The sequence below is a fragment of the Dama dama genome, chromosome 11, assembly GCF_033118175.1.
Source record: "Dama dama isolate Ldn47 chromosome 11, ASM3311817v1, whole genome shotgun sequence".
In the NCBI taxonomy this organism is placed as follows: Eukaryota; Metazoa; Chordata; class Mammalia; order Artiodactyla; family Cervidae; genus Dama; species Dama dama.
Window position 1 is genome coordinate 55357844 of NC_083691.1, and position 17889 is coordinate 55375732.

The following is a 17889-nucleotide window of genomic DNA, read 5'->3' on the forward strand; positions in this document are numbered from 1 at the left end:
GCTGGCACGAAAAAAGGTGCGTCTGTGTGTAGGCCTTTAGATAAGGGAGGAGCCCTAAGGTGATTTCTTACTGGAAGGATTTGAATGGTTAGAAGATAGGATTACCATGCTGTTTATCTCAGAAGTGTGGTTATTTTTAAACCTTAGAAAGTAGTCTGGGGGGCTGTAATGGGCAAATGGTCATTTCCTTCTCTTGTCTTTCTCCTTCCATCCCCTCCAGTTTCCAGTTGCCCAGACTGAACTGCCAGTGTTTTCCTTTGAAAATAGTACCACTTCTTAATTCTGTGTAGCGTTTAAGAGGGTGGCAACTTAAAAGAAGTCTTGAGTTCTGTGTTGTCCTATCCGTGTGGCCTTGCGCAGGTCCTTTGTGTACTCTCTCCTGGATTAAATGAGAGGCCTGGACTAGATGAGCCCTAGGGATCCTTCCAGATGTAACATTTTATTCTTTCTGTTTCCAGCATCACCAAGACTCTGTGAACAATGGTGGATGAGGAGAGAAAACCTTTGTAGTAGTTAGGGTTACAGGAGAATTTCTTTCTCTCTTTTCATGCAGTTTTCTTCCTGTTCTTCTCTAATATTTTGTTTGTGTGACAAGTAGAATGAAATCTGGGGATATGAAGGCCAACTGTCTGCTAACTTGAGTAGGACCACAGAGGGGCTTTCTCTGAAAGACTAGGGGTTTTAATTCAGAGCTGGACTTTTGTGAATTGCTGTAGTCACCAGTCTGTTCCTGAGAGGAAGGAGCCCTCTTGACTCTAAGGCAGCTCCCGAGGCAGGACTGTGTGTTGATGGTAGTTCCTGCTCAGTCAGCACAGAAATTTCCTTTCACTGGTAGGAGGTTTCTTTTATATTATGGACCTGGAGTACGTTTATTTTGCCACCATTTGGATTTTTGGTCACTGTGACTTCAGTAGCTTGTCTATCAGAAAGCTTTGGAGAAATTGAGAAAAAGATTACTTGTCCACTAGTCCGATGGAGACCATTATACTGTGTGACTATCCTGGAAACCTAGACTTTGATTATTAATGCACTGTCATCACTTTTAGACTAATACAGTTCTCATTATGCTCAAGTTCCCATTTGAAAAACGCTTCGTCAGATCTAATTTTTCTCCTGTGTTTTGTTCATAGCAGAGATCCATCAGATGTGCAGTGATTAGCGGCCCCCTGCTTGTTTGGAGATAGGGTTTCTGAGGCACAGGTGTAAAGTTTCACTTCCAGCTAGTTAGGTGGTCTCAACATTGGACTCTTCTCCTGGGGGAACAAATAGGGTTTTCCCCATTGACTGTTTTCTAAAGCAAAACGATTTAACATTTTGCCACTGAGACAGTTTGGATTCAGTCATGAAATTTTTGAGTATAAATACTTCTGAAGACTTCTCTAGGACTTGTTCAAAGAAGTCTAAACAGCTGTTGTTAAAGCTGAGAAGACAATATGAGAAGTCAGTTCTTGGTAGCTGGCAGGCATTTTGGCTCTCTTGAGCCCTCATAGGTTTCCTCAGACTCATATCTAAAATGTATTTTACACCCTTTTAAAAGCACTCAGTGGGCCTTTTGCTGATGACCCGCTGAGCCGTCAAGAAAGGGCAGAGTAAAAACACCGCTTCTGGGTGAAGCGGCAGCATGTTGTGTTGTTTGGCTTCAATCGGTGGTGTGACAAGGTAAAAAAAAAAAAAAAAATGTATTTTAACAGTGGCTGTTTAGGGACTTCCCTGGCAGTCCCGTGGTTAGGACTCAGCACTTTCACTGTGTTCCACAGTTGGGGAACCGAGATCCTGCAAGCTGCGTGGCAGGGCCAAAAAAAATCCAAAAAGCCCAAAAACAACAATGACTATTTATTGCAATCTATATGGGACGCTGTCAGTCTGTGGGAATAAATAGCTATCCTTAACACATGGAAAGCTACATAATATAGTTAGAACAAAGTTGCCTGCTTATTAATACATGGTTTACATTGAAATTTTTTGTATTTTTGGACAGATGATATATTCATAAATTCATAGTGTAAAATTCAAAAGGAGATACATATCTGGAAGTGATCCCTGGATGTGACCACTGTTAGCATTTATTGTAAATCCTAGAGATGATAGCGCTGTGTTTCATGTTATGAGTGGTAGCACAGCAGACAGTTCTAGAGATGAGAAAAGGATATAATCTCTCTTGGGCTTCCCAGGTGGTGCAGTAGTGAAGAATCTGCCTGCCAGTGCAGGAGATGTGGGTTCAATCCTTGGGTTGGAAAGATCCCCTGGAGAAGAGAATGGCAACCCACTCCAGTATTCTTACCTGGAGAATCCCATGGACGGAGGAGCCTGGCAGGCTGCAGTCCATGGGGTCACAAAGTGTTGGACACAACAGAGTGACTGAGCACACACATACTCTCTCTTATTCTACCTTGTATTTAAATTTTTATAAATATTTATAGGCGTTAGAAGGTTATATTTTTCCTGAAAATAGTGTAGTTAGCTTTCTCTTAATAGTCACGTTAATCTGTCAATCTATTTCCCTATTTGAAGTGAAGTCACTCAGTCGTATCCGACTCTGCAACCCCATGACTCCTACCAGAGTCCTCTGTCCATGGGATTTTCCAGGCAAGAGTACTGGAGTGGGTTGCCATTCCCTATTTGAAAGTTCTTGGTAATTGTCATTGCCATCTTCACAGTAAGCCTGTATTATAGCTCTTGACTTCATAAAAACTGTTAAACATTTATACCACACTTATACATCAACTGATAGAATTCAACAAATAAAACACAAAAGGAGGTTTTATTCCAAGTACATCAAGAATGCTTCTCTGTGTTTAAAAAAATGAGTGTTCAAGTGTTAAAAATAAATTTGATGTTTTTAAGTCCCAATTGAAGGAACCTAGTCAGTAGTCTCTATTGACAACTAGAACTGAGAAATTTGGAAGCTGTGGGGGAGTCAAGGTGGGTTCCATAAAGGAGAGAAAGCTGGATGGGAAAAGGAAAAAGCTGGTGTCAAAGCAGAAAAGAGGGCAGGTAACTCTTGGATCTTGCTGCTTCTCTAGTGCCTGGTTTCTGCTGCATTTCCTAGTCTGACACCTTGAATCAATTAATCCCCCTTTTGTACTTGGGCTGCCCAAGGTGGATTTCTGTTACTTGTAACCATTCTGCCTACTTGACTAAAGGCAAAATAATCAAATAAACATGGTCCCATAAAGTCAAAGAAAAAAACAAATCTGAATGATCTGCCTGGTTTGCCATATTTTAAAAAGTTAATTGATATATTTATTTTGGCTGTGCTAGGTCTTTGTGGCTGTGCATGGGCTTCCCCTAGTTGGGGCAAGCAGGGGCTACTCTGGTTGTGGTGCAGGAGGTTCTCATTGTGGTAACTTCTCTTGTTGTGGTGCACGGGCTCTAGAGCTTCAGTTGCAGCTCATGGGCTTAGTAGTTGCACATCACAACTTAGGGGTGGCTTAGTTGCCTGGCAACATGTGGAATCTTCATGGACCAGGGATCGAACCCATGTCCCCTGCATTGGCAGGCAGATTCTTAACTACTGGACCACCAGGGAAGTCCTGTTTTGCCACACTGGAAGTGTTACAGTGATTGTATACAGTGATAACTGACATGATCAGGTGAGCAGGCTTCTATAGCCCGAGTCCAGAGACCAGGTACCCCCTGAACACTGCCACTGCAACCGATTCCCTGATAGAACAGAGGGTGAAGCGCTTACCCTTGTTCTCATCTCAGAGGAGATGGTGACTCTCATGCTCATATAGAAGAGCCTTAGCTTATGTCACCTGCTTAAACTTACACACAACTCTGAGGTGACAGAGCCTCGACTCCAGTTCAGGTCTGAATGACTCCAGGCTGTGTACTTTAGACTGCTAGATATGCATTAATTTCTATTTTTGAATATTTTTTGGCCATGCCTCATGGCTTGAAGGATTGTAGTTCCCCAATCAGGGATTGAACCAGGGCCCCCGCCGTGAAATCATGGAGTCCAACCACGAGACCACCAGGCATGACTCCCCTAGGCATGCTTTTATTTATTTCTTTTTAAAATTTTAATTACAAATATTATTTATTTGGTTGTGCAGAGTCTTAGTTGCAGCATGCGGGATCTTTCAGTTGCAGGATCTTTAGCTGCAGCTTGCAAACTCTTAGTTGTGGCATATGGGATCTAGTTCCCTGACCAGGGGTTGAGCCAGGGCCTCCTGCACTGGGAGTGCAGTCTTAGCCACTAGACCACCAGGAATGTCTCTGAGCATGCTTTTTTGTTTTTAATTAATTAATTAATTAATTTATGGTGGCACTGGGTCTTTATTGCTGCATGTGGGCTTTCTCTAGTTGCAGTGAGAGGAGCTGCGATGGGCCGGCTTCTCACTTTAGTAGTTCTCTTACAGAGAACAGGCTCTAGGGCACCTGGGCTTCAATAGTTGAGGCCTGTAGGCTCAATAGTTGTGGCACACAGGCTTAGTTGCTCTGCGGCTTGTGGGATTTTCCTGGACCAGGGATTGAACCTGTGTCTCCTGCATTGACAGGTGGATTCTCTCCCACTGAGCCACCAGGGAAGCCCTAGGCATGGTTTTAAAATGTGCTTTTCCCATCGAGCCAGTCTTCCTAGTTTGACCCGTTTTTGTGGCAAACTGTGTGAATTTCCACAAACCTGGGCTCCCTAGCTATTCAAGCCCACCTAGACCCAGGTTCCTGAAATAGGGTTCCACAGCTTCATGGTCCATTTAGGGAGGACAGTTAACCTCTACAGGACTAACCTCGTAGGCTTTGTCTGGTCTTCACTTTATTTTCATCATCCTCAGAAATGTGGACCTGAGAGAGTATTTGTCTGAAGAAGTGCAGGCGGTACACAAGAATACCACCTACGACCTCATCGCCAACATTGTACATGACGGCAAACCCTCCGAGGGCTCCTACCGGATCCATGTGCTCCATCACGTGAGTAGGGCTGACTTCTCACTGTACAGAGTGGCAGAGGCCGGTGGTGTTCCTTGGCCTTTTGGAAGGCAGCTCCTTTCACTTTGCTCTTTCTTGTCCTTGACTTTGGGATTCTGTGAGAAACAGAGTTGTCAGTGACCAGTTTAAGGCAACTGTTCTCAATTTTGGCTGCACATGGGACTTCCCTGGGGGCAGGTTTTAGACTGCTGAAGCCTGGGCCATCTCAGACCAGTTATGTGAAAACAATGTAATTTGTGCCTGTTGATTTTCCACTGGGGCAGAGGCCAGAGAAGCTGCTGAATATCTTCCAATGCACAGGCAGCCCCCACAGCAAAGAGTTTTCTGGTCCAAAATGTTGGAGTTAAGACTTGATTAGATTATCTGGAGGTGAGAACCAGGCATCTTAATGGTTTTAAAATTCTCAGATTTCCAGTGTGCAGCCAAGACTGAGAAGCACTGTCCTAGACTAGCACCTGCCTCCAAAAGTGCCTTAGATCCACAGTATTGACATCACATGAGAACTCGTTAGAAATCGTAGAATCTCAGACCCCTCACATACCTCCTGAATCACAGTCTACCTATTAACAAGAGCCTCTGAAGGGTATGAAATTAAAGTTTACAAAGCAGTGGTAGAGAGGTTCCCTTTCAGCTAAAAAAAAATTTGTGAATTTGCTGAAAATAGGGGAAACATGTGCTTAGGATGTATTTGTTATCATGCAGATTACTGGCACAAATTGTTCTAACTTCAGTCTTCTGAGCATCTGAATTTAATAATAACCAGCTTCTATCTATCAAGCACTTGTCCGTGTGCTAGATAGTATGCCACATACTTCATGTATGTTTATCTTGTTTATATCCCTAAAACACACTTCCAAGACAGGTGATAATACCATCTTTTTACAAATGAGGAACCTAGCTTAGAGTTGTAGTAACTGATCTGAAGTTAGCAGAGTTGGCATTTGAACCTGGATACTCGGTTTCACTGTGTTCTTATTAACCAGTCCTCGCACCAGGAATAGGGATTTTCATTATGGGATCCCGAGCTTTTGTTCTGTATCCTATTTGAGCTACTGGAATATCCAGAATAACTGGAATATATCTGTCTTTGGCATTTCGTGAAAGTTGGGATGGATGAGGCAGGTGACCTTCCAGAAGTATCTCTGCCATAATCCAGAAACCTCTTTTCCTCTTTGTTTATAGAAGCATGAAGTGAGGTAGATTTTGCTATATTTGCAGCACTGCTTCTTAGGCCAAAGGAAACAGGTTAGTATGAGGGACAGTGTCCACCAAGGAGTCTTTTTCTGTCCAGCTCTTGCCATGTCCTCTGGGGCAGGAGTGGGAATGTCCATTTTTGGTTAATGCTGCACCTTCTAAGTGAATGTGTTGATTGTCACTTCGGAGCAGCAAGGGGACATCTCAGGTGAGGAGCAGGGGCTTCCTCTTTTTTCTCTGTGCTGTCCTCCTAGTCTCCTCCTAAAAGACGAACAGTGTTTGAGACTCCACTGTGCTTTAAGGAGTCCTCAGCAGAACTTGTTTGTCAGGATCAACACCCTAAAAGCTCTTGATGTTGAATGATGCCCAGCAGAGGTCTTGTACTTTCTTACTTACAACTCTTGCTGGATGATGGACTAGTGACTGTTCTGACTTTTCTAGCTTTTGGCTGCATCTCTTTCCCTGTAAAACTCTGTTGGTTTCTGGGAGCAAACTGACCTAGCTCTTGATACTCCTTGCAGGGGACAGGCAAATGGTATGAATTACAGGACCTCCAGGTGACCGACATCCTTCCCCAGATGATCACACTGTCGGAGGCTTACATTCAGGTGGGTTGGCTTCACTCGATGAGCGTGGAGGTGATGGGGTGTGGGGGCTGGTGAGAGGAGTGTTGTGGGTAAAGGCAGGGAGTGGGACTGAGTTAGCTTGGGTGCCTTTCGACATGCAGTGGGGAGTGAGGCGGGGCCAGGAGTGATCTTCAGTGAAGAGAAGGACAGGAAAGCATGAACAAGTTATGAGTGAGCATGGAGGTTATCTGTGTGTGGTCAACCAGGTCAGTTTTGCAAGTGTGTGGTCTGATTTCAAGGAGGAAGAGCTCAGAATCATCCGGAGTCATCTCTGAAGCTCTCCCCAGTTCCCTGGGCAAAGTCAGCACTCTTTGTGAGCCCACAGCACTGTCCCATGTCTATGGAGCAGCAGCTGTATGTTTTAACTGTCCTTTCCACTGTGTTGGGAGTTCATGGAGCTGAGGGGCTCTATCTTCTCTTTCTTCTTCTTCTTTTTTTTAAATTTTAATTTTTGGCCACACTGTGAAGCATATGGGATCTTATTTCCCCAACCAGGGCATCGAACCCATGCCCTCTGCAGTGCAAGCACAAAGTCTTAACCACTGGACCTCCAAGGAAGTCCCCTGTCTTCTCTTTCTAACTGTCCTAGTCCCTGGAGAAGGAAGACTGAGGCTAAGAAAACGCCACAGCTTTATAAAAAAGGAGAGAGACACTGCTTGTTCCAAGGAGAACTCTCTCCTTGGTAACTTTGTCTAAAGTTGCAGGCCTGACTGTTAGTCCTTTTTCAGAAAAGGAGTTTGGCATGGGAAGAGAAGGATGGGTAGAAAAGTGAAAATTGAATGAAAGGGAATTTTCTGAAAGATTATGAGTTAGTTTCAGGGGACTTAGCAAATACACAGTTGGGGTGATAGTTTGTTCATTTCGTAGCACAGATTTAGGTGCATGATAAATATTTCTGGACTGAACACAGGCTCCTAAGTATCTATTGTATTCATTTCTTACAGATTTGGAAGAGGCGAGATAATGATGAAACCAACCAGCAGGGGGCATGAAGGAGGCATTTAGAACTTTGCTCCCAGGGGCTTTGGCTGACTGGTTCTGAGCGCAGGTGGATGGCACAAGCCCCTGAGCCAGCCCTGTGTTCTGGTTCTCACCAGAGCATCAGTGGTCCATCTGCCTCAGATGGCTCTGTGCTTTCACTCAGCTGGTCTTTGGTCATTTACAGTAGATTGGTGCCCCTTTCTCCTCCCTGGCTAGCTCCCTTCTAGCAGGCCAGAACTCTTTTACAGATGTATGTAATTTATTTCCGAATAGCCAGGAATAGCTAAAAGACTAGATGGGTTTCTTTGAAACATCAAAGCCTCAGGATTATAAGATTTAGAGCTTGAAGCCAGTAACACCCTTCTTCCATCATAGGTAGATAGTTTTCCTGTGGGTCTCTTCATTTCTTGATATGTGTTTGGGGATGAATTAAATATTTCCCTGTTTTTAAACCAGCCTCTTGTTTCATATCATTCCCTTGGGCTTTTGCCTAAGAGGGGATTAAAAAGAAAGTCCTCACAAACTCTCCCCTGTGATCTTTCATCTGGTGGACATCACACAAATTGTCTCTTCCTGTCAGCCTGTGCGTGGTGTGTCAGTTAGGATGCATCCATCTCTAAGTAAGACAGTATCTGACTAAAAGATATAAATCATTATCAGTCTTAGCTGGAACTCTGGAAGTGGGCAGTTTCAGCCTGCAGTGCAGGGCTCTGTGAGGAAAGACAGAGGGAAGGAGGGAGGAAGAGTGTCTGACCACAGTACAGTTCTGAGAACATCTCAGCCAGGTCAGCAGGGACTTGGAGCACAGAAACATCAAGCAGAAGTGGTTTTCGGCCAAGCTTACTCATTGATTAGGAGCTGCCTGGAGGAAGTGTGGCCTGGGCCTGGGCACTGTTGCTGACCTGAAGATACAGACGATCTGGAGATACAAGTGTGGGTGGCAGTCAGTCAGCTGCAGCTCCTTCTCCATGTGGCAGGTCGGAGCCCTGCACCTCGGGCTGCCATTCTTTGCTTCCAGGACACAACAGAGTCGTCCCTCGGTATCCTCGGGACCTTGGTTCCAGGACACCCCTGGACACCAAATCCTGAGGAGGCTCAAGTCCCTTATATAAAATGGTGTAGTATTTCCACATAACCTACGCATATCTTCCAATCTACTTTAAGTCACCTATAGATTACTTACGATGCCTGATGCAATGTAAATGCTAGGTAAATAGTTACCAGGCATATGGCAAGTTCAAGTTTTACTTTTTGGAAACTTCTGGAATTTTTTTGCCCTGAATATTTTCAATCTGAGGTTGGTTGAATCCACAGGTGCAGAACCTGCAGGTGTGGGGGGCCAACTGCACCGTCTTTGTTTTCCTCCACCTCTTACAGTTCCAACAACCCTTTGCAGGTTCACCAGGGCCTCTCTTCTCACTGTTTACTTTTTCCCTGGGCCATTTCAGCTATGCCTGCGGCTTTACCAATTTAAGGGAGATGATCCCAGTCTTTTCTTTTTTTCTTTTTGGCTTCACCTCACAGCATGTGGAACTTGCCTGACCAGGGATCTAACCCATGTTTTCTATAGTGGAAGCATGGAGTCTTAACCACTGAAGTACCAGGGAATGCCAGATGACTGTACTCTTAATCTTTAAGTAAGTGTAAAGTGAAAGTCGCTCAGTCGTGTCCGACTCTGCAACCCCATGGACTGTAGCCCACCAGGCTCCTCTGTTCATGCAATTCTCCAAGCCAGAATATTGGAGTGGGTAGCCATTCCCTTTTCCAGGAGATCTTCCCAACTCAGGGATTGAACCCAGGGCTCCCACATTGCAATCGGATTCTTCACTGTATAAGCCAGCATTGAAACCCACTCTTAATCTTAGACTCCACTAAATTCTTGAACTTTGGAGCCAACTGCCTACCTGGTATGTTTTGGGTATCTTAAAGTCAACTCAAGCTCAACACTGTTCAAAACTGAACTTGTAAGTTTTCTCCTCAATTGTGACCCCTTTCTGAAAGTCTCTGTGTAGGTGAAGGGTTCCCTTGTTCATCTAGTCTATAAATTGGATATTTTCCCAGGAGTCATCCTCCGTCTACCTCTACTTCCCTTGTCTAATCCATTACAAAGTCTTATCTTTTACTTTATATCTCTTGAATCTCCCCACTTCTCTTGTATCTTTGAACCTCCCCACTTCTTTCCATTTTTCCCACTGTTTAGTCACCACTATGGAGAAGGACATGGCAACCCACTCCAGTATTCTTGCCTAGAGAATCCTGTGGACAGAGGAGCCTGGTGGGCTGCTGTCCATAGGGTCGCACAGAGTCAGACATGACTGAAGCAACTCAGCACGCATGCATGCATTGGAGAAGGAAATGGCAACCCTCTCCTGTATTCTTGCCTGGAGAATCCCAGGGACAGAGGAGCCTGGTGGGCTGCCGTCTATGGGGTTGCACAGAGTTGGACACTACTGAAGTGACAGCAGCAGTCACAGCAAGTCCCAGCTTAATGAAGGTCCAATCAGGAGAGAGAAACTGTAAAAATTTGATCAGGGAAAGTTTGATTTCAGGAATTATTAACTGTAATGGGACTGGAGTAATGAAGAATTGGCTAGAAATAAGAGAATAGGAGGGCTTCACAGGTGGGGCTAGTCATAAAGAACCCTCCTGCCAATGACGAGACATTAGAGGTGCGGGTTTGATCCCTGGGTCAGGAAGATCCCCTGGAGGAGGGCATGGCAACCCACTCCAGTATTCTTGCCTGGAGAAGTCCATGAACAGAGGAGCCTGGCGGGCTATTGTCCATAGCATCGCAAAGAGTTGGACACGACTGAAGTGAATTAGTACACACCACAAAAGAATAGGAATAGCAGATAGAAGGAACAGCTGCTGCCCCTGGGGGTGACATGGAGTGTCCAAGGCTGAAATCCAGACTTTGCTGAAAACCTGTCCATTGGAACCTGTCAGGAATGCTCTCTTTAGTGCACTAAGGGAAGCTGTTTACAGCGAGGCCTCTTGCTGTGCTACCGAACTGCTTGGGGAGAGGGGACATGCCCGGTGAAGCTGCTGGCTGCTGCTGGCTGCCGTGCACCACAGGATCCAGGCACTGGAGGCTCTTTGAGCATGGCCAGAGCCTGCTGCTGAGAAAGCTGTGCATGATGCCTGCCAGGGAGCCCACAGGAACCAGGAAACCAAGCCCTTTCTTCCTGTGCTGTGTCTCCACCACCCTCTCCTGATAGAGCCTCAGTGGCAGCTGGGGGTGAAAATCTAAAGGCTCCAGTCCATTCACAGAGCAGGCAAAAGGTGAATTTGGAGCTGAGGGCCACTACATTAATAAGTGGCCCAGCCCATCCCTTTGATGACTCAGCCACCATATGTGCTTTGGCACACCCTTGAACTCGAATACTACTACCACTGCAATGAAGAAGACAACTGTCTTTATGCCTTACAAAAACAGCTGCCCTTCCTACAACAGAACAGTTATCAACCTTTCTCAAACTGAGATGCAGCTCCAAGAGTCATGTGTCCGTTGATATTTATATATTTGTTGTTGTTCAGTCACTAAGTCACCTCCGACTCTTTGCAACCCCATGATCTGCAGCACGCCAGGCTCCTCTGGTCTCCGCTATCTCCCCAGTTTGCTTGAATTCATGTCCATTGAGTCAGTGATGCTGTCTAACCATCTCATTCTCTGCTGCCCCCTTCTCCTTTTGCCTTCAATCTTTCCATTCCCTCCTCCAGTGGACCACATTTTGTCAGAACTCTTCACTGTGACCCATCTGTCTTGGGTGGCCCTGCATCTCATGGTTCATAGCTTCAATGAGTTATGCAAGCCTCTTCGCCCCACCAAGGCTGTGATCCATGAAGGGGCTAGTTATATATATTACTCCACAAATCAGTCACAGCCACACTGAATATTATGTTCCCTAAAGACTTTGGTTGTAGAGTTAACAAGGTAACTTAATGGGAAGAAGAGAAAAAATGGTTAGTACATATAGATTATCATGTACATGTAACAAGCAAATAGAAAATGAGCAAAGCTACTTAAAGTCCTCATTTCTGTAAGTGGTCACCATGCCGTGACTGATACCAATGTTTGCTTCTTCCACCACACCTCTGTGTTTACTCTGCTCTTAGTTTAAACCACAGCTATTCAGGTTATTTACCTGGTGCAATGACCGGAATCATCAGTCTCTAAGGGCCTGGCTCCTTAATCATCCGGCCCATCCCCCCATTTTGCTCGCTGTAATTTTTCATTAACCTTTGCTATTGGACATGGGCTTCCCTGGTGTTTTAGTGGTAAAGAATTTGCCTGCCAATGCAGGAGACTCCAGTCAATCCCTGGGTTGGGAAGATACCCTGGAGAGGGAAATGGCAACTCACTCCTGTATTCTTGCCTGGGAAATCCCATGGGGGAGAGGAGCCTGGTGGGTTACAGTTCATGGGGTCACAGAGAGTTGGACCTGACTTAGCAATTGAGCATGCAGGCACATTAAACATAGTCTATCTTGCCTCCGTTGTGTTGAAGCAACTCAGTTTCCCTTTGGTAATCAGGATCAGTCATTCAGACAAATACAGATTACACTCTCCCACTGCACTCCCCCCACTCCCTGGCCACCTGTTGGTTCACTAGCATAAAGAGCTCAATATGTCCAGGTGGTCGTCTCATCTTCCGATTCAGTGGAAGCATTGCGTGTTCTAGTGGGAGAATTCCTTCTTTGGGAGCTAAGATCCCCAAACCAGTGGGGTTTTCAATTGTTGGGGCTGGAAGCAAAAATTCAATGAGAAGTCTGTTAGGAGCAGTAGAGGAGTCACTCTGACATCCACCTGTTTTCTAGGCCCAAGTATGAATATTTTGGCTATGGGGGAAAGAACACCATACAGTGGTCTCTGATTCAAAGCACATATTACATCCCGTAAAACAAGCACTGTGGTACTATAACTTTTTTGTTTGTTTTAGGACCTATTTGCTCATTTATTTTTAACTGGCCATGCTGTGTGGCTTGTGGGATCTTAGTTCCACAACCAGGGATTGAACCTAGGCTTTTGACAATAAAAGCACCAAGTCCTAAACCACTGGACCGCCAGGCAACTCTCTAATTCTTTCACTTAGGCTCCCCACTTTCAGATGATGACGTGTATGTGGTAAGTCCAATTAATCCTATGGGTATGAGCCCATTGCTGCGCTTGCTTTGTTATAAAGAAGAATTCTTTGATCACATACAGTGCTGTGTGGAATGTCATGATAATAAGGCATTCTGAGAGTCCATAGATGGTGATGCTGGTAGAAACATGGGCAGGGAAGGTAAATCCGTATCCAAAACACATTTCTATTCCTCTGAGGTTGAACCTCTGCTCTTCCAATAATGGAAGATGGTAATCAACCTGGCACCAGGTGGCTGGCCAATCCCCATAAGGAATAGTGGCCATACTGGGCACTCAGTGTTAATCACTGGACTTGCAACTTAGATCCAGATCTGCGGACCTAGACAGCATATTAAAAAGCTGAGATACCACTTCACCGACAAAGGTCGGTATAGTCAAAGCTATCGTTTTTCCAGTAGTCATGTACTCACAGTAGTTATGTGAAAGATGGACCATAAAGAAGGCTGAGCGCTGAAGAATTGATGCTTTCGAACTGTGGTGCTGGAGAAGACTCTTGAGAGTCCCTTGGACTGCAAGGAGATCAAACCAGTCAATCTTAAAGGAAATCAACCCTGAATATTCATTGGAAGGGCTGTTGCTGAAGCTGAAGTTCCAACAATTTGGCCACCTGATGTGAAGAACTGACTCATTGGAAAAAACCCTGATGCTGGAAAAGAAAGACTGAGGGCAGGAGGAGAAGGGGATGACAGAGGATGAGATGGTTGGATGGCATCATCGACTCAATGGACGTGGTTTTGAGCAAACTCCGGGAGATGGTGAAGGACAGGGAAGCCTGGCGTGCTGCAGTCCATGGGGTCACAAAGAGTCGGACACAACTGAGTGACTGAACAACAATACAAGTACAACTCAGATCACGGTAGCCTGTATTGTTGAGCCCATGCATAGTCTCTGTCCCTGCCACCATAGCTCATGAGGTCATTGAGCAAGTGCTAGGAGCAGCTGGAGGAAGAAGCTGCTGGTGACATCCACAAAGCATCTCATTTGTGTACCCCTGACTATTAAGGATCTCTAATGCAGCAGATGCCTTTTGGTGGGCATTCATATGGAACACAACTATTATTGTGAATAGTCTTACTCAAGTTGTCCATCCATATACCTCTTCCCCAGCCTTCTTTTTCACTAATGTTACAATCCTATGCCTTCTGAATTCCTGATCATCCAGCCAAATCATTGGCAAATGCCTCTGAATTAATCTAGATCTATTCTTCTGGCCATCTCACACTCCAAACAGTGAACAACCAAATATACTGCTTGAGATTGTGGCCACTAGAGGATTTTCCTTTATTTCTGTCTTTCAGTGTCACCCTGAGTGGGGATGAAGTGCTGCAACTGTCCGCTTACTGGTTGTGCCAGCATAATGTACAAATCCATCCATAAGCCTGGCTTGAGTTTTGTCTTTTCTTGGCCGACTGACCTGAAAGAACACCCCAGGAGGCAATGCAACAGGAGTTGTATCACAGGAATCTGCACAAGGACTTCTCTGGTGGCTCAGTGGATAAGAATCCACCTGCCAGTGCAGGGGACATGGGTTTGATCCCTGATCCGGGAAGATTCCACGTGCTGCTGGGCAGCTAAGCCTGTGTACCACAGCTGCTGAGCCTGGGCACCCTAGAGTCTGTGCTCTACAAGAAAAGGTACCACAGTGAGAAGCCTGTGCAACAGCAATGAAGACCAGCGCAGGAAATTTTTTTTTTAAAAAGGGATCTTCTCGTGTTAACTTGGGGCTTTGGCCCTGTCTGAGCTTGGTCTTGTGTGCTGGGTCCACTTAATGGTAGTTTGCAGCTGTACATGCCCAGTATGGCAAGGTGTCAGACGGCAGCCAGTTCATGAGGGGAGGGCCAGGCTACACGGCCACTTGATGTCCTGTTGTTAGGTGCTCCATCTCTACCACTTGCCATAAACTATTTCTTAAAGGAGAACAAGTATTTGCAGAAGAGGGCGTAGCTTTCCTCCAAAATCCTGGAGTTCTGCACTGTGATTCTCCCACTTGTGCTTGCTGGAGGCTCCATACAGCATTTCTGCTTGCCGTGGACACTTCAAGATATCATAGATTTCCTGGGTAATAAGGCCCAAGTAGTAAAGTATCTGTTCTCCCACCTAAATTTACTGCAGAATCTTCTGTTTTTCTGGTCTCCATGAAGCTACAGTTATACAGCGGCAAGTGGCTCCTAGATCGATCAAAGTAGCACACTCAAATGTGATACATGTTGTCTCCAAAACTCAAAAATTCTGCTAAATGGCCTGTGTGTGTGTCTGTGTGTTAGGTCATAGGAGGTACAGCACCTTTGTGGAGCTACTTTGTATACTTTCAACCACCGACCCCAAGAAACTTCACTGAGGTGACCAGTCCCTGAATTGTATTGGGGTTAAATCCCATTCTCTTGTTTGTGTGTCTTTTTTTTTTTTTTAATTTTATTTTTAACTGGAGGATAATTGCTTTACAATATTGTGTTGGTTTCTGCCATTGTGTATGTCTCACTAAGACATTTAAAAATACTTGATATGGGATGGTTGAGAATCCACCTGCCAATGCAGAGGACATGGATTTGATCCCCGGTCTGGTAATATTCCATATGGGACACCTAATCCCTTGAGCTGCAACTATTGAGCCCACCTGCCACAACTACTGGTCCTGCGTTTTAGAGTCCATGCTGTTTGCCGCAACTAGAGAGTAGCCCCTGCTCACCACAACTAGAGAAAGCCTGTGTGCAGCCATGAAGACCCAGTACAGCCAAAAATAAATAAAATTGAAATAATAAAATATTTGATACTTCCTGCTTATTGGACCTCATGACATCCAATGTCATCAATATAGTGGACTACTGTTAAGTTCTGTGGGATGTCAAGATGATCAAGATGTCTGTAGACTTTTGATGATAGAGAGTGGGAGAATTGACATCGTTCTTATGCAAAAATGTGAAGGTACACTGTTGGCCCTACCAGGGAGAAGCACATGACTTCTGAGGACCTTTATAAACTAGCGTGGAGAATGAGGCATACCAAGTGGCAGAGGCTGTGCTGGATCAGTAAAGGCATAGGCCAATAGATACGCAGCATCAGTAAAGATGATGCTGTGTCAGTAAGATGCTGACACATCTGGGACAACATCTTCCACTGGAGTCAGCATCTGATTAAGTTTATGATTGTCTGAAGTTACTCCCTAAGATCAATGTGACTTCCGCACAGGCCCTCTGCCACTGTCATTCTTGTCTAAGCTACTGCCAAATTTCTCTCCACATGCACTTTAGTTAGGGTAATCATTTAAAGCACAAGTCTAACTGAATCATTTCTTTCCTACACCGTGATCTCCCTCTTAAGACACTTCTTGACTTTTACAATACTGACTGAAATCCTTTGCCTGTCTAGTCTCACCTCTCGGGACTTTTTTTCTGATCTTGATTCCCAGACTCACTGGCTTTCATTCTGTTGCTTAAATGTACCACCAGATACATCTGCTTTGTGCCATCTGCTTCCTCTGCGTGGGGTGCTCTCTCTCTTGCCACTCTACTTTCACCTCTCTGGTTCCCGCGTCTGCTCAATACCATGCATAGCTCTAATTGATGGCACCTGAAGTTTCCCATTTTGTTTTCTGTGATTCTGTGATTAATGTCTGTGTCCTCAACTAGACTCCAACTTCCAAAAAAGCAGACAGAAACTATTTCTTTTGTGCCTAGTCATAGGTGTCTCAGACTCTAAAGAATCTGCCTTCGATGCAGAAAGACCTGGATTTGATTCCTGGTTTAGGAAGATGCCCTGGAGAAGGGAAATGGCTCCAGTTTTCTTGCCTGGAGAATTCTGTGGACAGAGGAGCCTGGACTACAATCCATGGGGTCGCAAAGAGTCGGACTCGACTGAGAACACTTTCACTTTCAAGGGAAATGCTTGACACCTTGGAGTCAATGACTAATAGTGTCCATTAAGCAAATGGCATAGTGCTGAGTCTGTGTTCTTTGTAGCCTTTTGCACAGATGACTTTTTTTGGTCTCTTTACACCCCTCCCAAGATGTTGATGAGATGGTGGAATGGCATCACTGATGTAACAGACATGAGTTTGAGCAAGCCCCAGGAGATATTGAAGGACAAGGAAGCCTGGGGTGCTGCAGTCCATGGGGTCACAAAGAGTCAGACACGACTTAGCAACTGAACAACAATAGCAACAAAAGTGTTGACAATAAATGCAGTTGTCTGAAATGTTGAGGACCACTGTCCAGGCTGAGTGTCATGTCTTGTTGTAGCTTGCGGTCCTTTGTGGGTGATATGTGGCTGGCTCTCACCACTACTGTCTGAACTGGGGTCTGGGCTCATGTGTCTTTACAGCTGTGATTTCGGCAGATGCTTCTTGTTTGGAGACCTCAAGCTCTGTCCAGTTGGAGTCGCAGATGGGAAAGAAGTGAAATCCATGCTTTCTTAGCTGGCTGTCACAGCATGTGGAAAACACATCCCAAATTTGAAAGATCTATACTAGGGGAAATTTTGCAGTGAATGGGACAGTAAATAAATATATCTGATATATTTTTACTGGCAAGACAATAAAAAGAATTTCCCAGTGTAAAATCAGACAAGGGACTTCCCTGGTGGTGCAGTGGATAAGAATCCACTTGTCTTATAGGGGACGTGGGTTTGATCCCTGGTCTGGGAAGATCCCACATGTCACAGAGCTACTAAGCCCGTGTACCACAACCACCTGAGCCTGCGCTCTAGAGCCCGTGAGCCATGACTACTGAAGCCCTGTGCTCTGGAGCAAGAGAAGCCACCACAATGAGCAGCCTGTGCACTGCAACAAAGAGTAGCCCCTGCTCACAGCAATTGGAGAAAGCAAGTGGAATCAATGAAGACCCAGCACAGCCAAAAATTAATTAATTAATTAATTAATTAAAAAAAAATCATGCCAAAAACCCAAATAGGCATTTCACAAAAGATGAAATATAAATGGCCAAAAAACATGCTAAAAATAGTTTACTTAGTAACCAAAGAAGTGCAAATTAGAATAACTAGAAGTCTTTTAAACTTT

The 17889-nt window shown here is 45.0% G+C and overlaps 1 protein-coding gene and 1 non-coding gene across 2 annotated transcripts in view; both read left to right on the plus strand.

Annotated features, from left to right (window-relative positions):
• USP39 (ubiquitin specific peptidase 39) overlaps nucleotides 1-8188 on the plus strand; it is a 34217-nt gene extending 26029 nt beyond the window's left edge. Inside the window, exons 11-13 of the mRNA XM_061155264.1 lie at nucleotides 4779-4914; nucleotides 6648-6734; nucleotides 7697-8188. Of these exons, the coding sequence (XP_061011247.1) occupies nucleotides 4779-4914; nucleotides 6648-6734; nucleotides 7697-7744 (271 nt within the window). The 3' untranslated portion in view covers nucleotides 7745-8188. The remainder of the gene's footprint in view (nucleotides 1-4778; nucleotides 4915-6647; nucleotides 6735-7696) is intronic.
• Nucleotides 1525-1660, plus strand: LOC133065723 (small nucleolar RNA SNORA21). The gene has a single exon (XR_009694981.1). It is a non-coding gene; the product is annotated as a small nucleolar RNA SNORA21 (small nucleolar RNA).
• Nucleotides 8189-17889: the final 9701 nt, after the last annotated feature.